The following is a 25,621-nucleotide window of genomic DNA, read 5'->3' as shown; positions in this document are numbered from 1 at the left end:
GAAGAAAAGCACAAAGTAAGACACTTGATTGGCACATGAGCATTTCAAAGAATTGGATGGGGCAGCAGCTGAAGCAACGGAAAGTTGGCATGCCTGTGGCCTCCTTTTTGATGCCCCCGTGATGCTGACTCACCAGCACAGATGCCTTCTGGGCCACGGTCGTGTCCGGGGGGGCAGTCCACCACACACCTATAGGAGCCCTCTGTGTTCTCACAGAGCCACGCCCCACAGATACTCTGGCCCAACTCTTCACACTCGTCGATATCTGGGAGAGCACAGCACCACAGTACCCCAGTCAACACTCAGCTAAACACCTGTACGCCCCACTGAAGTGAACACAGTAGCGATGCTTGAATTGCAGTCCTCGGGATATCATGATCGGTATAGAGAATGATGGGATATGTAGTTGTGTTACCAACCCAGGCATGTGTCAGTGTTTGGCTGCAGGCGGTAGCCAGTGTCACACTGGCATCTGTAGGAACCCTGGCTGTTCTCACAGGAGCCGCCAACACACCTGGTGTCATCCGAGCACTCATCCATATCTGCAAAGAAACACACAGTCACGCCCGGCATACCGGTATGTACCACTTCACATGCCAACAAAAACCTTCTCAAAGGAGGTGTTGGAAACAAACATCCAACACCTTTCTTGGAGTCCAAGGACTTTGATGTCTTTGAATACCCTGAATGTCCGTAGACTGAGACTCAAAGAAACAGCATCCCGCCATAAGAGCCTAAAGATGAAAGAGACAGGGAGAGACAACCACGAAGCAGATAGAACAGGCCAAAGCAGGTTACATCTTCCTCTTGATCTCAACTGGACACAATTCAATCTGGCTGTCAAACAGGCCCTCCCTGAAGCCCAACCATTCTTCTTCGAGGGGTCAGAACATCCTTTGGCTGTTACAGGGGAGGACAGTCTGTGGGGGTATTACGGTGCTTAAGCCAAGCTTGGGTCTGGGTAGAGGAGCAGGGAGCCATGACCCCTCTGCTTTTATTGTGTTCCAGGCCTCAGTCCCAGTCTGCTCCTCAGCTGTGGTTCTACTTGTCCAATATAAACAGGGGGGGGGGCTGAGTTGGGGGGCGCTGAGGTGTTTTATGGCCCCTGTCCTGTTGCTGGTTCACTGGGCCCGTGTTCCCAGGATCAAACAAGGTCGGGGCCCCACCTCAGGGGGGCCTATCATGGAGCCATGTTCGGGCTGAAAACATGTTTATATCACAGGGAGGAGAGGAGAACTCCCCTAACAGTAAATGCTATTTCTCTGCTTGCCTCCTTTCAGCTTGGGAGGATCATGTGTCTGTAGTTCAGTCTCAGTGATGACACCTGCGAAAGCCATCTGCTGTTAACTCTGCTTTCTAGACTTACACAACATGCAGGATGCTCACATACTATGGAGCATCCGCCTAATTCATTTCCTTAGTAATGGGAGTAGTGAAATTACATGAAAAGAGAAAATTGGATGACTGCAGATTAGGACCAAAAACTGTCAATTGTAGTGGTAAGTGTGGAATATGTTGTCCACCACTCCGTGCACGCACGCACGCACACACACACACACTCGCACACACGCGCACTCACACACACACACACACACACACACACACACACACACACACACACACACACACACACACACACACACACACACACACACACACACACACACACACACACACACACACACACACACACACACACACACACACACACACACACACACACACGGAGGACCTCACTGACTGAGCCTGAGCTCCTGCATAAATCAGGAGTAACAGAGTACAGCAGAAAGTATTCCTCCTCGTCTAGACAGCGAGCTCAAAGGCTTCCTTCTTTGTTTTTTCTCTTTTTTTACTGCAGGAAAGGGCATTTAAAACAACTCTGGCACGGGGCAAGACTCCTGGCATGAAGGTCTTTGGTGGAAAAATAGCCGGAGCCATATGTGAAAGAAATGAAAGCCACTCTCTTCCAGGAGCATCAAGGCAACGGCAGGGAGAGAGACAGAGCCGGAAGTGCGGAGGGACCAGGCGGTAGCATACGGAGGCGTTAGACAAGCATCCAACTAACGTCAGATAAACAATCAGTTGAACCAGAGGAAACTACAGCCAAACATGGGACTGCTGTCAATCAAACCACAACTTTAACAACGGGTGTTGAGGAAAGATTGTGTATGTATGACTGTGTGTGTTTTTGTGTGTGTGTGTGTGTTTTGTGTGTGTGTGTGTGTGTGTTTTGTGTGTGTGTGTGTGTTTTTGTGTGTGTGTGTGTGTGTTTTGTGTGTGTGTGTGTGTAGTGCTGAAGCAGTAAAAAAAAAAAAAGTTGGGTAAACTCTTGCGCAAAATAAAAAAGGTGCGTAAATGGAATTTACTGTATGTGCATTTAACCCAGTACTACACACACTGCATGTGTGTGCATAGTGTGTGCACACGCTCGAGAAAGAGTGATGTGAGAGAGTGACGTGAGTGAATGTCCGTGTGAACGCGTGACAAAATGAGTGACTCAGTGAGCCGCCCCCTAACACACCTAACCACTCTAACAGCGTATCATATACTGTACCACCAGTCCTCTCGGGCCACAGAAACAGAGCGACAACAACTACAGAGGAAGACGCGGCGCGTCGTATTCTACTGTACCTTCACAGGTGTGTGTGTCCTGGCCTGCAGCGAAGCCTCTCTCACAGACACAGTAGAAGGAGCCCTCGGCGTTGAGACACTCCCCGTGTGGGGAACACAGCTCCGGGTCGTCCAGACACTCGTCAACATCTGTAGGGGACAACCAGCCAGACCAAGACACAGGTGTGAGGTCATTCAACTTGACACACCAGGGAGGGAGGGGTGGATACAGGCAAGAGGCTTGTCAACAGCTGCAGGTGCCCCTGTCTCTGATTACTCCGTACACACAAACACACACACACACACACACACACACACACACACACACAATGAAGGACGACAGCAGCGTTACCACAGGCAAGGGAGACGTATGACATCACCTGGTACATCAGACTGACATCACCTGGCCTCTCAGCTTCTCTGGCACGCTCACATGATGTGTGTGTGTGTGTGTGTCAGAACAAGTTAACGTATGAGTGAGAGGGTGTGTACAGCTGCATGTGTGTGTAGGTACATCCCCTAAAAGAAGAGATGTATATACAGCACTAGTTAAAACACACCTACTCATTCAAGGGTTTTTCTTCATTTCTACTAGCTTCTAGATTGTGGAATAATAGTGAAGACATCAACACTATGAAACAACACATATGGAATCATGTAGTAACCAAAAAAGTGTTAAACAAATATTATTATAATATTCTATTCTTCAAAGTAGCCACCCTTTGCCTTGTTGACAGCTTTGCACACTCTTGGCATTCGTACAGTCCTATGAAAGAGTTTGGGCACCCCTGACAATTTCCATGATTTCCATTTATAAATAATTGGGTGTTTGGATCAGCAATTTCATTTAGATCTATAAAATAACTGATGGACACAGGAATATTTCAGTAGTGAAATGAGGTTTATTGGATTAACAGAAAATGTGCAATATGCATCAAAAACAAAATTAGTCTCCTTTTGCTAAAATAACAACCTCTAGACGCTTCCCATAGCCTCTAATGAGTGTCTGGATGAAGGTATTTTGGACCATTCCTCCTTACAAAACATCTCCAGTTCAGTTAGGTTTGATGGTTGCTGAGCATAGACAGCCCGCTTCAAATCATCCCACAGATTCTCAATGATATTCAGGTCTGGGGACTGGGATGGCCATTCCAGAACATTGTACTTGTTCCTCTGCATAAATGCCCGGGTAGATTTTGAGCAGTGTTTTGGGCTGTTGTCTTGTTGAAATATCCCGGCGTAACTTCAACTTTGTGACTGATTCTTCAACATTATTCCCAAGAATCTGCTGATATTAAGTGGAATCCATGCAACCATCAACTTTAACAAGATTCCCAGTACTGGCACTGGCCACACAGCTTGTGGGTAGCAAGTGTTTCTCTTGGAACGCTGTGTTCTTTTGCCACCATGCATAACGTCCCTTTTTATGACCAAATAACTCAATCTTTGTTTCATCAGTCCACAGCACCTTATTCCAAATTGAAGCTGGCTTGTCCAAATGTGCGTTTGCATACCTCAAGCGACTCTGTTTGTGGCGTATGTGCAGAAAAGGCTTCTTCCGCATCACTCTCCCATACCGCTTCTCCTTGTGCAAAGTGCCCTGAATTGTTGAACGATGCACAGTGACACCATCTGCAGCAAGATGATGTTGTAGGTCTTTGGAGGTGGTCTGTGGACTGTTTTTGACTGTTCTCACCATCCTTCGCCTTTGCCTCTCTGATATTTTACTTGGCCTGCCACTTCTGGCCTTAACAAGAACTGTGCCTGTGGTCTTCCATTTCCTCACTATGTTCCTCACAGTGGACACTGGCAGCTTAAATGTCTGTGATAGCTTTTTTTGTACCTTCCTCTAAACCATAATGTTGAACAATCTTTGTTTCCAGGTCATTTCAGAGTTGTTTTGAGGCCCCCATGTTGGCACACTTCAGGGGAGAGTCAAAGAGAACAACAACTTGCAATTGGCCACCTGAAATAACTTTTCTCATAATTGGATGCACTCGTCTATGAAGTTCAAGGCTTAATGAGCTCACCAAACCAATTGTGTGTTCCAATTAATCAGTGCCTAAGTTGTTACAGGTATTCAAATCAACAGAATGACAAGGGTGCCCACATTTTTGCAGAGCCTATTTTTCACATCTGATTTAATTTCATACAACTTAATATTGCTACACTAAACATCTTTGTCTGGACAATACCCCAGTACTCAGCTTTTATTAAAAATGAATGGCATGCCACTGTGATCATTTTCTGTGACGACAGAGTAAATTATTATGCAGCCTCAGAGGGGTGCCCAAATTTTTTCATACGACTGTATGTGCTATTTTATGGTTTGGATATCTTCACTATTATTCTACAATGTATAAAATAGTAAAAACCCTTGAATGAGTAGTTGTGTCCAAACCTCTGACTGGTACTGTATATATAATACATGGTTTTTGTGTCTGTTTGCATCTGTGTGTGTGTGTGTGTGTGTGTGTGTGTGTGTGTGTGTGTGTGTGTGTGTGTGTGTGTGTGTGTGTGTGTGTGTGTGTGTGTGTGTGTGTGTGTGTGTGTGTGTGTGTGTGTGTGTGTGTGTGTGTGTGTGTGTGTGTGTGTGTGTGTGTGTCTTTGCATGTACGTTTTGAGAACGTGAGGGAGCGAGTGACCTATACCTAGGCAGCTGGTGCCGTTGATCTGCTGGTAGCCCTGGGGGCAGCTGCAGTGGTAGGAGCCCATGTTGTTGACACACTGGCCCACACTGTCACAGGGCATGGTCAGCTCCTGGCACTCATCCACATCTGCAACCACAGGTACAGCTCTCAATGCAGGCAACACACACACACGCACAAATGCACATAAAGATGCACATAATGTGCACGCACACACACGCACGCACACACGCACACACACACACATGGACCAAAACACAGACACTATGCTTTATGCGCAGACAGATGATATGAGTGCGGATGGTGAGTCCATTTCAGGGTTTTAATTAAGGTAGATTCTATGGTGGGATTCATCAAACAGAAAATCAACTCCTGAACCATCAACAAACCTGAGCATCGGACAGCAACACAAGTTCAACAATCAAAAGGAAGAGAGTGTTATAAATAGATTGGTGGATTGATGCTGTACATTCCATGATTCAAAATACATTCAACTAGATTAACAATGTACATAATATTGATACTGTATTTGCTGATGCTGAGTCCAAAAATGCAATCTTCAGAATCATTAACAGAACAGAGTGGTTTTAAGAACTTTTTTTCAGATCTATCTAAACACAGTTAACTGCAAAGTGTCCCAAAACATCCACTGCACAGTAGGACATTGTACCGCATGAGACCGTATGCAGTTCTGAACGTGAGGGTGTAATTGTATGAGTAAGTGTACAATGGTATGAGTCAGCGTATAACGGTGTAAGTCAGTGCGTAATGGTAAGAGTCAGAGGGTAGTAAGAGTCTTACCGTCACACTGGTCCCCCGCCGGGGAGGCCCTAAAGCCCGGCCCACAGTTACACAGGTAAGAACCCACAGTGTTCTGGCAGTGCCCCCTGGTACACACCTGCTCATCCTGGCACTCATCCACATCTGGGGCACAACACACAGCACTGTTAGGGCAGAACTAGCATACAAATCATCAAACAAAAGCAGTAAGGTATTTGTATTTATTCAGGATCCCCATTAGCTGCTGCCAAGGCAGGGGTCCAGAAACATTAAGGCAGTTATATACAATAAAATAAATATATGACATGACATTTGGAAGGTTTAGATTAGAGGTCGACCGATTATGATTTTTCAACGCCGATACCCGATATCAATTATTGGAGGACCAAAAGAAGCTGATACCGATTAATCGGCCGATTTGTTTTTTGTTTTTTTGTAATAATGACAATTACAACAATACTGAATGAACGCTTATTTTAACTTGATATAATACATCAATAAAATCAATTTAGCTTCAAATAAATACTGAAACATGTTCAATTTGGTTTAAATAATGCAAAAACAAAGCGTTGGAGAAGAAAGTAAAAGTACAATATGTGCCATGTAAGACAGCTAACGTTTAAGTTCCTTGCTCAGAACATGAGAGCATTTCAAAGCTGGTGGTTCCTTGTAACATGAGTCTTCAATATTCCCAGGTAAGAAGTTTTAGGTTGTAGTTATTATAGGAATTATAGGACATTTCTCTCTCTTCCACTTGTATTTCATATACCTTTGACTATTGGATGTCCTTATAGGCACTTTAGTATTGCCAGTGTAACAGTATAGCTTCCGTTCCTCTCCTCGCTCCTCCCTGGGCTTGAACCAGGAACACAACGACAACAGCCACCCGCGAAGCAGCGTTACCCATGCAGAGCAAGGGGAACAACCACTCCAAGTCTCAGAGCGAGTGACGTTTGAAACGCTATTAGCGCGCACCCGCTAACTAGCTAGCCATTTTACATCGGTTACACCAGCCTAATCTCAGGAGTTGATAGGCTTGAAGTCATAAACAGCGCAATGCTTGAAGCACAGTGAAGAGCTGCTGGCAAAACGCACGAAAGTGCTGTTTGAATGAATGCTTACGAGCCTGCTGCTGCCTACCACCACTCAGTCAGACTGCTCTATCAAATCATAGACTTAGCCTTAGGTCATTAATATAGTCGAATCCGGAAACTATCATCTCGAAAACAAGACGTTTACTCTTTCAGTGAAATACGGAACCGTTCCGTATTTTATCTAAGGGGTGGCATCCATTAGTCTAAATATTCCTGTTACATTGCACAACCTTCAATGTTATGTCATAATTATGTAAAATTCTGGCAAATTAGGCAGCCCAAACTGTTGAATATACACTGACTCTGTGTGCAATGAACGCAAGAGAAGTGACACAATTTCACCTGGTTAATATTGCCTGCTAACCTGGATTTCTTTTAGCTAAATATGCAGGTTTAAAAATATATACTTCTGTGTATTGATTTTAAGAAAGGCATTGATGTTCATGGTTAGGTACACATTGGAGCAACGATATGCACCGCATCGATTATATGCAACGCAGGACACGCTAGATAAACTAGTAATATCATCAACCATGTGTAGTTAACTAGTGATTATGATTGATTAATTGTTTTTTATAAGATTAGTTTAATGCTAGCTAGCAACTTACCTTGGCTTCTTACTGCATTCGCATAACAGGCAGGCTCCTCATAGAGTGCAATGAGAGGCAGGTGGTTTGAGCGTTGGACTAGTTAACTGTAAGGTTGCAAGATTGAATCCCCCGAGCTGACAAGGTGAAAATATTTCGTTCTGCCCCTGAACGAGGCAGTTAACCCACAGTTCCTAGGCCGTCATTGAAAATAAGAATGTGTTCTTAACTGACTTGCCCAGTTAAATAAAGGTTAAATAAAGATGTAAAAAAAATATATATTTCCAATTGTTATGAAAACTTGAAATCGGCCCTAATTAATCGGCCATTCCGATTAATCAGTCGACCTCTAGTTCAGATGCTACATTGAAGATTCTAAAAGTCAATAACATCAAACACGGCTATTAACTTAAGAAATAATAGGGTCGAAGGATGTGATGTATGCAAACAATATCAAAAACATTTTGAAAATCCGGATGAAAGTGGCAATTGTCCGCCCGTTTTAAACCTATACGTGTCTCTTCTAAGACCCTATGACCCATGAACCGTACATAATAGAGACAACATCCTAGTTTCATCATACTTCTTATGGTGTGCTCTCAAATAGGGAGTATTTTTCACATTCATTTATCAAAAATTCAACATATTGATAGGAATATCTCAAAGTACCCTTTTGTATGTGCTAATTTGTATACATATTGTTTTAAACAATATACTCTACAAGCTAGTGGGCTCAGAATCTAGACATCCTCCATATTTTCACATTATAAGAGTATAATGACCAAGATATTGTCTGTATCATGTAATGTTCACAGATCATAGTTTTTTACAGGAGGCATGTCTAGGTCCTCATGATTTTCAAAAAAATAATTTGTGCTACAAATGTAAAAGCATGTATATAAACATTTCCTGAACATATATTCTATTTTCAAGTTTTCCTGGGGTTGAATCGCCTCACACTTTGATACACAGACTCCAAGAGCAAGGTAGCAGGGAAAAGATTATTCTCATTTCAGGTGCAAGAGGTGGGCCAGGTAAACAGCGAGAGATATTGATGTGGCGTATTGGGAGAAAGATGACGAGATATTGATATACCGCAACTCTTAAAGGTTTCATATACTTTCATTGCCCCAAACAGCCCAGGGTGATTACTGAAATTCCATCATTTATTTAGCAGGGCCCAATAGCTTCACTGTGGGCACAACGGTCCGCTGAAAAGGTCGAGCGCTGCCAGGCCAATTCTGAATGATTTACAAACCTGCACTACAAGGTCTCCATCTTAAGCAAGGCGCCTTGTGACTGGCATTAAAGACACTGTGGGAAAAGTTCGGGAAAAGTGCTTCGCTGTGCTAAACTGACTGTCTTAGACAGGCAGAGTCATTCATTATGTCACATATACAAACAGTGCCCAAACAAATAAGTGATTATGAGGTAATATGTGCTTACTTTTACGGCATTCGCTCTTTGCCGCTATTATGCTGTTTACATTTATGGGTTTTCTGGAAGATTCTAACCAGTGGCTAATTCAGTTTGGACAAAATGGTGATTCTCTCTAAACTATGATATCATCCAGTAATAATGGAATCCAGTCTTCTAGATCATTCAGGGACTTGGTAGAGCTAGTTTTGAGTTGTCACTTGAAAGTCCCATAACACCATAAAGCACTAGAATTAGGGTGTTACCTTCACATGATTGTCCCTCTAGGCTGAGCGTGAATCCATCGTTACACGAGCAGACAAAATATCCCTCAAAGTTGGAGCACTTCCCATTGGCACAAGTTGACTGGTGCAGGCATTCATCTACATCTGGGCAGAGTCAAGAAAACAGGAGGGAAAGAAATGTAGTCAAAGATTTTTACAATGTGTTTAATATCTCAAATGTCTAAACATGCTGCCATGTTGGATATGATATTAGAAAACCAAACTCCAGCACAATGTTATTTTTTCATGCTTCACAGTGTGTTTAATGGATCTCAAAACCAATGTTTGGGCCAACCTTCACTTGGCATAAGGTAACGCACCTGGAACTGCATCATAATGTGTGTAAACAACCCTCATTGTCTTGGATAAGATACAACCACACGAAACAGACCCATTGAAAGTTGGCATGACCTAGCTAAGGACCTAAACCAGCACCACTACCTCAAGTGAGACTCTAGAGGTCTCCCTATGTGTCACATGGCCTAATGATTTCCTGTCCCGACCTGCACCCTGCCTACCCACTGTGGCGTGGCTGGGTCAGGACACTGTGTGAATACTCCTCACAACCTCACAGTCAACCATCCACCGCATGCAACACGTACTCTCTGGAAGGGCTGAGTGACGCACCTATGGTTTCAACAGAAACCGGTCGACTTCGAGGAAAATGTGGGTCCATATGGTGGCTTTTTAATTGGTTGATTTGTGGGACTTATACTGTACTGAGCGTAAACAGAAATACTACATTTGTTTCCTGAGGTGTTCTTTGCCCATTAAACAGAAACGGTTTAGGAATGAGATTAGATTATTCCTTGAAACTCATGGTTAAATGATATGGCTGTGGAATACTGTCTATAAAGTGTAGGAATACTGTCTATAAAGTGTAGGAATACTGTCTATAAAGTGTAGGAATACTGTCTATAAAGTGTAGGAATACTGTCTATAAAGTGTAGGAATACGGTCTATAAAGTGTAGGAATACTGTCTATAAAGTGTAGTCTATAAAGTGTAGGAATACGGTCTATAAAGTGTAGGAATACTGTCTATAAAGTGTAGAATACTGTCTATAAAGTGTAGGAATACGGTCTATAAAGTGTAGGAATACTGTCTATAAAGTGTAGGAATACTGTCTATAAAGTGTAGGAATACGGTCTATAAAGTGTAGGAATACTGTCTATAAAGTGTAGGAATACTGTCTATAAAGTGTAGGAATACGGTCTATAAAGTGTAGGAATACTGTCTATAAAGTGTAGGAATACTGTCTATAAAGTGTAGGAATACGGTCTATAAAGTGTAGGAAATTCACTCGTGGAATGTGTGCGTTGATTCTGCTGCAGGTCTCCCAGGCAGCTCACATGATGTCCTGGAGCTAGGATTAAAGCTGATGTGAGGCATCATGTACCTCACTGACAATACAGACTGTACCCAGCGACCTACTCTGCATTCCGCATCTAGCTAGTGCGTTTCAGAAGGTGGCTACAGCTAGGGCTGTGGCGGTCATGACATTTTGTCAGCCGGTGATTGTCAAGCAAATAACTGCCAGTCCCACAGTAATTGACTGTTAATTCACTTAAACACATTTAGCATCTCCTGTCTTCCAAGCATAGCCTACAAGCCACTGATGCAGACCTCTAGATTTTTTAAAAGTCTAATAAATCCATGTAATTTAGCCTACACCTTCACAAGAAATCCATTATTTATTTTAGACAGGTCTAAAGAAGCATGATATGAAGAAAATGTAGTCTATTTCAGAAGAACAGAATAACATACTCCGAGTTGCCCTTATGTTAGGCCCTGATCTGACTATGCCATATGGCTGTGGGCTACACTAGTTCATTTAGCAGACAATATGGCTTAGAATTCCGTAGCATTTTTTAATAAAAAATATATTTTCTTCAAACGATTTGAGGGAGTGCGCACATGCACATGCGGTTATTCTGTGTTGAGCAGTTAACAAAGAAACAGGTACTATTATATGATTAATTTAGAGTTATTTATGTAACAAATGTAGAGCTATATGTTTTGATTTTTAATACATTCCAAGGCTGTATGATGCAAAAAAGAAGTTGTATGAAAGGCTTGAGCTCTGCTTAGTTTTTTTTTGCACAAACTGTACACACTTCATCAGTCTCTCATTCACAATTTGACAAGCACTTGATAATGCCTTGAATTTCCCGACTGCATTCCCTTTGTGTGGCCATTAAGCCCCTAAAAAAATCCATGCCTTTTGCACCAGTGGTGCTATGCCCTTGATCTGAATATGATCATTATAATTCCCTTCTCCCCGCTGCGTGCCGAAGCACCTCTCACTCACATGGCTCTCAGTCACGTGATCGGGTCTTTCTCACAGGCTACAAGTGAAGACAGACACACCTGAACGCAACAGCGTGCGTCCTTATCCATTTCCGAGGTGCATATTGAAGATATGAGTAGTCCTAACTACCAGCAAAAGCACTAACTTATGTCAATCAACTATCCCCATAGTGCAAAAGTTGACCTATTTGAGCCTGAAGCAACAGATGAGAACATTTAGCTTAAAATGTTGATAAACTATTAGGCTATTTCTTAACATTATAAGCGCAGCAATGCTTCTTGATTTAATCATGTCTTTACATACACTAAATAATATATGTGGGAAATAATGTTTTGATTTGGAATGGACCATTATCATGTACTGTATCTGTCTCGAAACAGGGGCAGCGGGGAAAAAATACATTTAATCGATGCACTTTAATAGTGAATGAAGGATGCTTTCCCTGTGGTTCATTTATATATCAGCCAGGTAGGCTTTACTCCTGTTTTAAAAAGAAGCAACGTGCTTAATATTCGGAAGGTTGAGAAATAAATATAGTAGGCCTAGCATATAGAAAGCTGATTGGATCCTCCTCTTTTTAATAGAGGCCATCACTCTGTTTTCTCACGCAATTGCATGGCCTATAGAAATATTGCACAACATGAGCTGTCATGAAGTGTTTGATTAGATTTTCGATTACATTTGCATTGATGTCAGAGTGATTAGAGGGACAATAGAGTGCAGAGTACCAGGCAGTTAGTAAGTTTGGTAGGCTACTAATGACCATTGACAGCATCAGAGCTTGGAGATGTCTAATTACCGTAAACGGTGGAACATGGAATTTGACTGCCATCATGACTCGTAACCACCGGTGTGGCAGTAATATGTCACCGTAACATCCCTAGCTACAGCACTGTATTCTGTATATGACCAACAGCAGGGTAAACACTTATGACTGTCAGTGCAGGGTAGCATTAGAAATTCTAAATAGTGATATCCTCTCGATATACACCCTGTCGGAAATACAGTCTGTGTCCCAATTCCCCTGCTAATTTGGATGCTCCTGATTATTTGTGAGCGAGAGAGGATGTGCAGTCACATACCGACACACTGTCCTCCCTGGCCCTGGAAGCCCTCTGGACACGAATCACACTCATAAGAGCCCAGCAAGTTGATGCACATGCCGGATGGACACACACCCATGTCCAGACACTCATCTATATCTGTTCGAGAGAGAGAGAGAGAGAGAGAGAGAGAGAGAGAGAGAGAGAGAGAGAGAGAGAGAGAGAGGAGAGTGAGAGAAAGAGAGAGAGTAGAGGTGGGGGGAAAAGAAAGAGAGAGAGGCGAGGATAGAGGCAAGCACTGAATCAACACCACAAAAAGGCCAAGGATTTAAGTGTGGGTGAAGTGTAAGTCGGCAATATGCATATCATGTTGTTAATATGTCAGAAACAACCATGGCATTGTCTTACCATGAACCCCCCTCTAATTCTCTTGCCCCTAAAGCTCTCCAAATAGAACCCAAATCGTTGAAGGGCGCTTCTTGTACCTTCACACTGGCCTGTTGGGCTCATCCTGAAGCCGCCGTCACAGTGCCGACAGATGTAGGAACCCACATTGTTGACACAAAAGCCATCCTCAGGACAAGCGTGGGAGTTCAGACACTCGTTTAAATCTGAGCGAGGGATACAGAGAGGAAGAGGAGGGGAGAGAGAGGGATGGAGAGAAAGACAGGAGTGGGATCGAGAAGGAGAGATTTGAGGATAGTAACAAAGATACTCAATCTTTCAAGAATAATCAACCCTTTCTTGGTACTCACCCAAACCCATTAAAAACATAAGCATAATCCCCAAAACCCCGGAGAAATGTGATGGGGTACACATCATTTTAGTGCTGTGTCACTTCTGTTTCACAAACATGTCAGACATTACTCTGTCCAATATCAACAAGGGCAGCGGAAGTTCAGCCTAAAGTGATGGAATCTCCTGGTCCGTCCGTAGATCTGTGCCAGATCTCTATGTACCCCAGTCTGAATGTGATATCCATCGATCTAAACGATTTGGACAGTCTGGCATTACAGAGAGCTAGAAGAGTGACTCATATGACGCTCATTCCTTGACTTTAACTGAATATCATGGACATTGCTGATTCATGCCAGGACTGTCTCTGCTTCATGCCCTCCCAGCCCCCTAAAATGGACCAAAGCCAGCTTAAGGTGACATAAACTTCCTCTGAGGGCCCTGGGCGGGACTTCCTGTGGGACATGACAAAAGACAGAACCAACCAGGAAGGAAACAGGGACTCTAATTGGAGGGGAGTGATATCCAGGACACCACTCCCTTCCTTAGTAACCAAACATCCCCCCCCCACCTTGAAGTAGAGAGTGTAAATGCATGACTCAGCAAAATGACGACAGGCAAGTAACAGACTGGACATGGAGTGGAAAACTTTCTTTCGGTTTTAACTCGTCATGTAGTGTTGCCTCTGGTTAAGTAAGTGATTTCAAAGTATTTTTAAAGTGAACAAAAATATAAACGCAACATGCAACAATTTCAAAGATCATATAAGGAAACCAGTCAATTGAAATAGGTTCATTAGGCACTAATCTATGGATTTCACATGACTGGGCAGGAGTGTAACATGCTGGGGGGTGGGTGGGCTCCCACTACCCACTTGGCAGCCAGGCCCACCCACTGGGGAGCCAAGCCCAGCCAATCAGAATGAGTTTTCCCCACAAAAGGGCTTTATTACAGACAGAAATATGCTGTTTAATCAACTTCTTAAGATGCCACACCTGTCAGGTGGATAGATTATATTGGCAAAGGAGAAATGCTCACTAACAGGGATATAAACCAATTTGAACACAACATTTTAGAGAAATAAGCTAATTGTGTGTGAAACATTTCAGGGATTTTTTATTTCAACTCACGAAACATGGGACCAACACACTGCATGTTGTGTTTATTTTTCTCCAATATAGTTTCGTTTTCATCATTGGATTCAAGTATAACTAGCCACTCAATGTTCCATCTGTCTTATTGAAGATTTAGGGCTGTTGCCCTCCAAGTTGCCTGTTTTTGCACTCTTCTTAATATTAATAATAGATCAAGTACTCATATCCACATAGAAATCCCTGGCAAACGGTGATAAATTATATCCTCCTTATTTCCTTTTCAGATGTTTGACTGTTAAAGTACAGTACAGTTACTGGGAAATAATCATTGGCTTTATGCCTCCGCAAACCTCATTTTGTGTCATTTTGTGGAAGAGAAAATCTGTGTAGAAACACCAGAAACCACCTAATGACAGTGTTCACAGTATTTATATCCCGGGATGGGGAGGACGTCGCTAATGGGCCACACTGTGGTCATCTCCTAAAATGCAGCCCCTATCTCCAGGGAGGGGTGACAAAACCAATGGGGAACTATACTGGAGACAACTGGGGAAATAACTAGGGGTTTCAACAAAAATGAAAACACACAAACGGCTTTCCAAATGTGTGCTGCTGCGGTGCACAACACGTATTGAATCTCAGGGAGTGTGGTGGTATGTGTGTGAAATGACTTTACCAATGCAACTGGTTCCCTCCTCATCTGTCATGAAGCCTGGTTGGCACACACACAGGAAGCTGCCAGGAGTGTTCCTGCAGCGGCCGTTGGAGCACAGTGATGCAGACTCCAGGCATTCATCAACATCTGTAGCAAGGCAGGAGTCATGGGATGGAACATGGGTCAACTTGCTAAGAAACATACTGACATGCTAATGTAAGTGGATTAAAGTATTATGAGTATAGCTAGTGTTTATTTCAAACCACCACTGCACCAAAGCGGTACCTAAATGATTATTCTACAACATTCACACATAACTCCAAAATGCTGAAAGGCTAGTTAAATCATTATATATCACAAGTATATTCAGAAAAGGCCGTCATTGTAGGCTGTCATTGTAAATAAGAATTTGTTCTTAACCGACTTGCCTAGTTAGATAAAGGTTAAATAAAATAACAAAATATTCCCATTTACTGATGTAATTCAATGAATATATGTTCTGGGGCAAATGTGAAAAGTGAAAACCTAATCCAATCAGACCAAATGACAAAAAGACTCCGTTCCCATTGGTCTGATAAATGGACGTGACCTTTGACGTCTTGTTTCTTACCGACACAGGTGGTGTGCGTCTCATCCATCTGGTAGCCCTCTCTACAGATGCAGGTATAACCCTCCACAGTGTTGTAGCAGATCCCCTGGCCACAGATGTGAGGGTTGACCTGGCACTCATCCACCTCTGGCCGAGAGCGAGAGAAAGAGAGAGAGAGAAAGAGAGAGACAGAGAGAAAGAGACAGAAAGAGAGAGAGAACGAGAGAGAGAGACCCAAATAGCAGGATTTTGAGTATGCATGCTGAACACAATCATAGAGGAAACCTCATGCTACTCTTCAAATACTAAATACATAAATACTGTATCTATATGAGCAGCATAAACAAATCTATTCCATTCCTGCAAATGGCCTTTCCTCTCCCTAGCCGATATTCTCATCAACTTCCCATTCATGGCTGCAAATGTGTTTCTGTATGACAAATATTGATAAGCCAATGGAAACCCCCTCTGACTTTAAATCTCATAAGGTTCTTGAGCTGGCGAACTTAAAGACATGCTCCGGAACGTTGCATTTTTGAAACCTCACGCTTTGGGCTGGATGTGTCAATGTTAGGTTCATGTCAATGTTTAGTTCGTACGTGTATAATCTATGAGCAGAATTACTGTCTTACCTCAATTCGCCGCAAAATTCCTAGTTTGATAGCAACTGTTTCCAGGAAGTTGTGTGGCGCCATTTCCCCTACATTTTCCCCCACGTGGGCCAGCTCCCTAGCAATTCGAGTTCCAGTCAATTAGCTTCAGCCCCTCCCCATTTGAGTGACAGCTAGCAAGATGCACACACATCAGAGTGAGAGAGCGCAATGATGTGGTGCACATATCTGCACGTGACATAATATGCCATTTGTGTGGACCACTTTTGGCTCATGAGCACTACTTTCAGAACTACTAGCTAAAAAGTATATAAAAGTACCAGAGATTTTTTTTTTCAATGTGCAGAGTATTCACTCAAAAATGTATATGTTAGGCATTAAGCATTTGGGTCCAAGATACTAACCCTGACATTATTGTACTCTCTGAACCTTGGTTAAAACAATGTATAGCTGAACACCGCAGCTCAATCAGGTGTAAGAATACCGACTGCACAGTAGCAGCTCACTTTGTTGAAGCTAAACATCCTATCTCCTCCCTCAAATACACAGGTATCTCTCTCAAGGAGAGGTAACATCGAGACCAGTTGCAGGCTACTCAGGAGGAAAGGGAGGACAATCCTCCTCAGTTACTTTCATAAAAATAAAAATAGTAAAACATTGGAAAAATATATCCTTTTTAGATGAAACTATACTAAATATAATCACGTCACCAAATAATTGATTAAAACTATTTTGCAAATAAGGTCTATAGTAGCAGCAACAGCACTCTGTAGGGTAGCACCATGGTGTAGCCGGAGGACAGCTAGCTTCCGTTCGCCTCTGGGTACAATGACTTCAATACAAAGCCTAGGAGGCTCTTGGTTCTCACCCCCTTCCATAGACTGACTTACACAGTAATTATGACTCCCAGAGGACATCCTCCAACCTATCAGAGCTCTTGCAGCATTAACTGACATGTTGTCCACCCAATCAAAGGATCAGAGAATTAATCTGGTACTGAAAGCATAAACTACAGCTAGCTAGCACTGAGTGAGTGAGAGTTGACTCAAAGAGAGAGTTCAACAGTTTTTAACAAATTAATTTCCTCCAAAATGAAGGAGAAGCAAGAGAGAAAAAAGGAAGAGAGAGGGAGAGATGTAAATGTGGCCATCTAGTCTAGCCTACTGAAACACACTGCTGAAGCAGAGGGATGCTATGTTAGCTAGCTGGCTATGACTTTCCAACACAACACTGGAACTCTTCCAAGTCGAGGTAAACTTTTGGTTTGACTAATTTATTGCCACCGGGGCCCGATGGTGTAACTGCTTACTGACTGTACACTGTAACGGTTACTGCATGACTGTAGCGGGTTTATTAACGCGTTAGGACTACTATCTATTCTGACTATGACTTTACTTAAGCTAATATGGTGACAATGATGTAGGCTGTGTGTAGCGGTTTGGCTTGGAAAGGTTGTGCATTGAAGTCCACATGCGAAGGAAGAGGTGAAAGGAGGAGAGCTCATGGATGCAAGAAATAATACAATGTGGCTGCTATGAAAGTGAAACGTGTCTACGTGTGATCAGGGGTGTATTTATTCCACCGAAAAAATGTTTCGCAAACGTGACAAAACGGGGATAAACATACCTGAATTTGTCCAACAGAAACTCTTGTTTGCAACTGTTGGACTAATGATTACACTCTATATCAGCTAGATGCAGGCGATAATGTGCAAGGCAGTATTGAATATCACTGTCTGTCACCTCAAATTTGTCTTTCGACGCACCTACATTGTAAACTGTCATTCATAGGCGAGGTTGTAGCAACCTCATGATGGGTGTAGGGAAAATTTGAGTATCATGTAGTTGCCTAAACCTGTCCCTGTTACATTGGACTGGGTGAATAGAATATGAATGACATTCATCCAATATGCTGTAATGGAAATAAGGCCATGCTCATTAAAAAAATATTCCTACTCCCTCCTCTTAAATGGCACCGACCGCCAACGATCGGGACCCTACTACTACAGAGGGAGGCCTAATGGATCTCCTATCTAAAAACACTGACTCCTAGTGGTCTGATTATTGAATTTGACCTCAGGCCATTTCAACCCAATGATTTCTTTTTGCCCACAGTTTCTTCGCTTATACTGCATGTCATGTTTCCCATGGTGACGATGCTCATTATGCATTACGTTTGAACCACAACAAAGATATGAAATTAACTAATGAAACAAAGATGAAAGTAAATTAAATGTAAGAATAATGATTGTTGATATTAGCATAATGTATTCCATTATATCTAATCATGTTGACATAAGATTATGTAAATAATTGTCCGCATGTATTGACATGCTATAAAATATTTGTTTCACTGTTTTTCATCCCTCATTACCTTAATTACTATGACACACCCCTCACTGTGTTCATTGGTTTCACTAATTGCACTGCTTGTCTACAAAACTGTATCAAGCAGTTACAATGTAACCCTGAAGACAGCACTGCGTTCCAAAATGTTGGTTACTATACCCATTGAATGTTTGGGATTGTGCGACCTTCTTTCTTTTTTATAGCCCTATCCATATAGGCCAATTTCTACAAGTGTAAAGGGTTAAAGCCGTTAGATGTAGTTCACCACAGTGCACCACAGTGCACTTCGTTTTATAACGGGTGATCATCACTACTTGCTCTATCAGAAATTAGGATGGCCCTCTTTGACCTCATGTAAGTCGAAACACTGCATTTTGTAAAAACTCCCTCATTACCTTACATCTTTACTTACCTATAGAAGAACGAGTTACCATACCAGATCACAGGGATGGATATCTATGGAAATTCCGTCTGTTGCTACAGACTTTTAGCTTTAAGTTTCTTTGCACCCCAAGTATGGAACAATCTTCAGAGTTCCCTACAAATGGATGTATTGGTGCCTTTCAGACTATTTGCATTTACTGTTATTTTATTGTTGCTCTTTAATTATTTGTTACTTTTCAATGTTCTTATTTTTCTATTTTATTTATGTATTTATAAATGTTTTAGTTTCAGTTTATTTAGTAAATACATTCCTCTTAAGGATCGGCCCCTTTTCCCCCCGATTTTCGCCTAAAATGACATACCCAAATCTAACTGCCTGTAGCTCAGGACCTGAAGCAAGGACATGCATATTCTTGATACCATTTGAAAGGAAACACTTTGAAGTTTGTGGAAATGTGAAAATAATGTAGGAGAATATAACATATTAGATCTGGTAAAAGATCATCTTTGAAATGCAAAAGAAAGGCCACAATGTATTATTCCACTTCAGGCTCTATTTGGATGTTGGCTACTAGTTGGCAGCATTGCATGTGCAAAGTTTTAGACTGATCCAATGAACCATTGCATTTCTGTTCAAAATGTTGTATCAAGTCGGCCCAAATGTGCATAACTGTGCACTCTCCTCAAACAATAGCATAGTTTTATTTCACTGTAACAGCTACAGTAAATTGGACAGTGCAGTTAGATCAACACAAATTTAAGCTTTCTTCCCATATCAGATATGTCTATGTCCTGGGAAATGTTCTTGTTACTTACACGCTAATCATATTAGCGCACGTTAGCGCACCGATCTCGCAGTTGTCGGTTGTAGGCTTGTAAGTAAACATTTCACTGTAACGTCTACACCTATTGTATTCGGCGCATGTGACAAATACAATTTGATTCGATTTGATTTCAAAGTGTTGATTGGGGATCTCTGCTGTGGAATGTGATTGTTTTTCACATGTGTGCTTTATTGAATTTTTTGTATTCTCTTTGTATTTTGTATTTTCTGGTGTATTTCCTATGTGCAATTTGTAATTGTAAGATGCAAAACAGATCTTGGTCTCAATGGGACTACCTGTTAAAATAATCGGCAAAATCCCAAAACCTACTCACTGGGTGCATCAATCGGACATAACACAGTGGGAAAGTATGGAATGAAGTAAATCATAGTGTCTAATGCCCATCAAAAGGCACCAATATGCAGACATATTACAGAAGTGGGCCACTGGACCTACAGTTCCAGAGACTTAAGGACTCCGTCATATCAGCCGAAACTGTCCAATCACAGTGACGGAGCGGTTTGCCATTTCAGAACTTGATGAGAAGAAGAGAAAATGAAAGGGTTATTAAATTAGTGGTGATAGATGATGAATATAGTATTTAAGAATTACAGTGTTGCTGAGGAAATGGTCGTCAAAATGTCAGGAAGCTTCGAGATCACATTAACAATACATTACGCGTCCCTGATGTATGTGGTTGTTAATGGCTGGGCTTCTTCAAAGCTCAGCAGGCCAATATGGTGGAATTACAAAGAATTTAAGTATTACTGTACAAATTTCAATAGGCGAGGTATTATTGCTCAAATATGCCACAGCAGCATCTCCTCAGAAATACAGTTACATTCAATTACTGCTGTGTTTTATATAGGATTTAGGGAAGACATCAGCCAACCAGAGGAGGATGGGCTCCTGCTCTAGACTCTGCTTCCTGTCAAGGTTTCTTCCCACCTAAGGAGATTTCCCTCATCCGTTCGGTCAAGCGTTATATTTTAGCACTTTGTTACAAATGTATTTGTAAAATGCACAATCATTTGATTGACTCACTGACTGATTGGTTGATTGAGCTACAGAATGATTAGCGAGTGTAGTTGCTTTACACCTTAAAGAGCATCTCCGCCATGTTACAATCAAACGATTGTCGTGTTTTGTCGAGGATATACTTTAGAAAGAAACGTCATGTTGAGAATGATTAGCAAGCGTTGAGGCACAGAGGCCAGAGTCTAATCACAGTAAGGATGACAGGATGATTTTTGTTTTTAAAGAGAGAGACGCAATTATGTATCACAGTGTACCGAGTATCTGTCATCAGGTGGTTTCATTGTTGTGGCTTCTTAATATGGTGTCACGTTTCCGGGACACTGGGACGTAAAACGCTGAGATGAGAGTGGTCTGGGTGCTTGGATGTCCGCCTAGCGAATATAACCCCAAATACCCCAGCGGTCCCCTGATTGGTCCAGGTGCTTTTTGTGGGCCTGGAACCAGATAGTCCCACTCCCTTCCCTCCACACTTGTCTCCGTGCCGACACTAATCTCTATTCTACTGCTCTCCCCCCTCTTCCTCGCCCTGGGTATCAAAACAGGTGCGTTTCACACAAGTGGTTGCCTAGCGATGGCACAAATCTCTGGCCTCACTGGCCTTTCCCTTCCGATTCAAATAACCACAGCAACAACATCTAAAATGGGAGTCTCTCAAATACAACAATACAGGACCCAAATACATTTCTCTAAGGGTGAGGAGAGAGAGAGAAAAAGTTGCTCTGCATTTTCATTGGAGCGATTTGAAGCCTTTATGAGGATGTTGTTAGACTATTGTTAAACTATTCCCATCTAGAGTGGAGAGAGAGACTTCATGATGCCACGGCCCCTCAACAGCAACACAGGATTCCTAAATATAGAAGAAGCCCGAAATACAACTGGGTAGAACCCCAAGGACAAAGAAAGGAGGTCAGGAAGAGTCAGAAAGTGCCATGTTCCCAGTCTGCGGGCCTCTATTCATTCATGATTTTTACACAATCAGCTTGGGATAGCTTAGATAGAGTTTGTAGCAGGGATAGTAGTTACTAACTGGTCAGCAGCACATTGACCAGTCGACTAAACTGTGTCCAGATGTCACCGGGTTACTGCGTGTCACTGTATGTCACTGTGGGCTCTTACCTGCTGACTGAGTCGGGGCGATGTCCTGGCCAGCGTTGGAGGGGAGGATCAGGGCTGGAGCAGGGGGGGACGTTTTCTCCACAACCTCTGCGAGACCAGGACAGATAGAGCCAGGGGAGAGAACAGCGCAGTCAGACTTTCCGTGGTCTTTAAAATGAGTGTTTCAATGTTGAGTTGTTGTCATGAAACTGTAACACGGAGCGCTGCAGAAATCAACAATCCCAGCGGACAGAGAAAAATCACTCTTCACCGTCACGTGCTGAGCTGACAGTTGTTAAAAGATTTTTCCAGCTTGGATACATATTGAACCCTTTTTACAACAATAAAAACCTTGCATTTCAATTAAGATAATCCTATACTAGAGCCTGGAGAACACCCATCACAAACGGCAGGTGCTCTTTCCACTATGACGATTAGACCTGTCACAAGGGAAAGAACATAATATATTTTTCAAACCAACCCATTTTCATTTCTATTCTTTCAGGTCAAATTGACCGAAAGTACAGTGCCAAAACAACATAAATCAGAATTAAATAACTTCCACACTTTGCCCAGTGAGGCTGAAATAGCAGCAGAGAGAGTAGAGGGGAAGGGAATGGATGAGACACCTGGGTAGGCCGGCTCCATCCTCATGGTAGAGACACCGGGAGAGAGCTGTGGCTGGCCAGCCTCGACCTCAACTACTGGCCTATTACTAGTAGCCTCCAGAATAACCAGCTCCTTGAAGGACAAAACACAAGACAAACACAATATGGACCTCGGGGTCAGTCGACTGATCCGTATAGACATGTGTGAGGTTTCGGTGAGCAAGCGCCGCTCATGCACCGCTGTCATGCGTGAGCTCGTCAAATAGGCCGCTCGGCAGTAAACTATTTATAAATCAGCTTGCATGGCAGCTGAAGGAAGGAAAGTGCTTGAAAGGATTGTAAGAGCAAGATTTCGGATAGTAAGAGCAACATTTGTTGTCATTGAGTGGACAGGGTCTATAGAATGCCAAAGTCAGTTGTGTGGAGTCCAACTTGACTTCAGCTTTGTAGACATTTGGAGTTTCTCGGAGTGTACTGCGCAACAGTGTTCACTTACTCCACCCCTGTCAAAGTGCTTTTAAAGAGTTTCAAGCAGCTGAGTCTACTTTACCGCTGAAAGAACCAAGACCAGATCATGTAAAAGAGAGCTTCTATATTTAATTCAAAAAGTCATAATACAATACTAAATCCATTACAGAAAGGTTTCAGGACTGTTCAGTATTTGAGGCTCTAAGGCTGCACTTAAACATGCAGCCCGATTCTGATCAGTTGCTCAATTATTGGCAAAAGAGCTGATCTGATTGGTCAACTGACCAATTTGTGGAAAAAGATCAGAATTGGGCTGCCTGAGTAAACGCAGCCTTACAGTATGAGGCTGGACAAAAGCGCAAAGAGCAAAGTCTTGCCAGCTGCGAACGGCATTGACATAGACGTTCCACTGTGAATGCTTTAAGTGCGCTTAGGCTGAAAGCATGGAGCATTGATTGGCTCAAAGTCATGCAGTGGTGATGCCGACTTCATGCAGAGGTGATGCTGCAGGCTGCTTCTGCAGGTCGCTGCCATAGAGGCTGAATGATGAATACTTCTTGTTGCATGCAAGAAAGCTTATTTCTGTTCCGTTGTTTTTTTGCAGAAGAAACCCAACCTACCTGCTCAGGTGCATCCGTGGCAACTGGCCATGAAGACAAATTAAAAACAACACAAAGAAAGAATGAGTTCAAAAAAAGAGTGGGACCGTTTGGAAGCACAAGGCTGGATATACCTGCCCTTGACTACCAAGGTTTGTCAGAGGCAAGTACATCATTCATTTGTATTTTTAGGACAACATTCACATTATAGTTCCCCATTAAATATAGTCAGGCTTTTGAATACATCAATTAACCCGGCTGGGGCCAGAGAGGATGAATGATTTGCAATCCATAAGACGGTCACCTTCACAGGTGCTTTTAGCTGTTCATGACCGCATCAACATGTGATATTTTTCATGGCCACGTACAAGTGTTAATCAGTAACAAGGATGTTCCACTAACACCTTATTTTAAACACTGGCCAAATGCCATGTCATAACTCAACCCTCTTGCATTTTTACGGAGGTCATAAAGACCAACGGCAGTGTTATGAATGACGCATAACTTTAGGCGTAAAATAAATTCCTTCCGCCAGGGTTCATAGCCCCTTGTGGCATGCAAACACTCATCGACACAGGTTTGGGCAGTGACTTTCTCCTCTTATTGTTTGTCTGAGTCTGTCCTCTGCATTGGATCCTCTGTGCTCAAGAGAGGTTTAGCTGTAAGTCTGTGCACTCTACCGCTGGCCAAGTTTCTCTTTCCCCCACCGGCCGCCAAGCATGTCCTGAACAATAAAAGAGAGGAACTCCATCTCTCCTCTCAGAACCCAGCGGTTTGAGTGGTGAGGGCAAGCCAAAGCATGTGAATCCTCATCATCCTATCTAGGGTGGAACTGAATTGGTGTCTGGGTGAGCGATGTTTTTAAAGAACCCCCACACACTCACGCATACAAGTCGGTTCTGTCTTTTGTTTCACTTATGTGCTGCCTTTTGTCGAAGGGTGGATTACGAAAAAAAGTGTGCTGGCACTGAAGGTACATGATATTCCACATATCAAAACAGGACAGCATCGTGAAAAGACAAAAGCATGGCCCCAGGGCCCATGTGTTACAGTCTATGATGCCAAATTCCACAGAGCACTCTACTTGAATTCTAAAAGACCAAGCAACTCCCATCTATGAGTCACACTGAGGCCCAGCTCATCCCAATGTTCTGTCTCTTTCTTTCTGGAGTACATTAGTAAAGATGGCTGCTCTTCTACTGGTGCTTGCTGTGTGATGTTGACTCAGCTGGTATAGAGGGAATTGTGTGATGTTGACTCAGCTGGTATAGAGGGAATTGTGTGATGTTGACTCTCTTGGTATAGAGGGAATTGTGTGATGTTGACTCTCTTGGTATAGAGGGAAGTGTGTGATGTTGACTCTCTTGGTATAGAGGGAATTGTGTGATGTTGACTCAGCTGGTACAGAGGGAATTGTGTGATGTTGACTCAGCTGGTATAGAGGGAATTGTGTGATGTGGACTCTCTTGGTATAGAGGGAATTGTGTGATGTGGACTCTCTTGGTATAGAGGGAAGTGTGTGATGTTGACTCTCTTGGTATAGAGGGAATTGTGTGATGTTGACTCAGCTGGTACAGAGGGAATTGTGTGATGTTGATTCAGCTGGTATAGAGGGAATTGTGTGATGTTGACTCTCTTGGTATAGAGGGAATTGTGTGATGTTGACTCTCTTGGTATAGAGGGAATTGTGTGATGTTGACTCAGCTGGTACAGAGGGAATTGTGTGATGTTGACTCAGCTGGTATAGAGGGAATTGTGTGATGTTGACTCTCTTGGTATAGAGGGAATTGTATGATGTTGA

General features: G+C 42.7%; 1 protein-coding gene across 4 annotated transcripts in view; it reads right to left on the bottom strand.

Annotated features, from left to right (window-relative positions):
• LOC124038230 (latent-transforming growth factor beta-binding protein 1-like) overlaps positions 1-25,621 on the bottom strand; it is a 137,879-nt gene that overhangs the window by 19,166 nt on the left and 93,092 nt on the right. For 2 of the 4 annotated variants that reach the window (XM_046353825.1, XM_046353827.1), the window contains 13 exons: positions 23,842-23,864; positions 22,775-22,886; positions 22,167-22,253; positions 15,867-15,992; positions 15,278-15,403; positions 13,258-13,383; positions 12,812-12,931; positions 9,402-9,524; positions 6,060-6,182; positions 5,262-5,387; positions 2,632-2,760; positions 420-542; positions 134-265 (listed from right to left, as the gene is read on the bottom strand). In XM_046353825.1, coding sequence (XP_046209781.1) covers positions 134-265; positions 420-542; positions 2,632-2,760; positions 5,262-5,387; positions 6,060-6,182; positions 9,402-9,524; positions 12,812-12,931; positions 13,258-13,383; positions 15,278-15,403; positions 15,867-15,992; positions 22,167-22,253; positions 22,775-22,886; positions 23,842-23,864 — 1,476 coding nt within the window. The remainder of the gene's footprint in view (positions 1-133; positions 266-419; positions 543-2,631; positions 2,761-5,261; positions 5,388-6,059; positions 6,183-9,401; positions 9,525-12,811; positions 12,932-13,257; positions 13,384-15,277; positions 15,404-15,866; positions 15,993-22,166; positions 22,254-22,774; positions 22,887-23,841; positions 23,865-25,621) is intronic. The other 2 variants (XM_046353828.1, XM_046353826.1) reach the window with 2 other exon arrangements.

The sequence above is a fragment of the Oncorhynchus gorbuscha genome, linkage group LG06, assembly GCF_021184085.1.
Source record: "Oncorhynchus gorbuscha isolate QuinsamMale2020 ecotype Even-year linkage group LG06, OgorEven_v1.0, whole genome shotgun sequence".
Lineage (NCBI taxonomy): Eukaryota > Metazoa > Chordata > Actinopteri > Salmoniformes > Salmonidae > Oncorhynchus > Oncorhynchus gorbuscha.
Note: the sequence above shows the minus strand (reverse complement) of the source record. Positions and strands in the feature narration are given on the sequence as shown.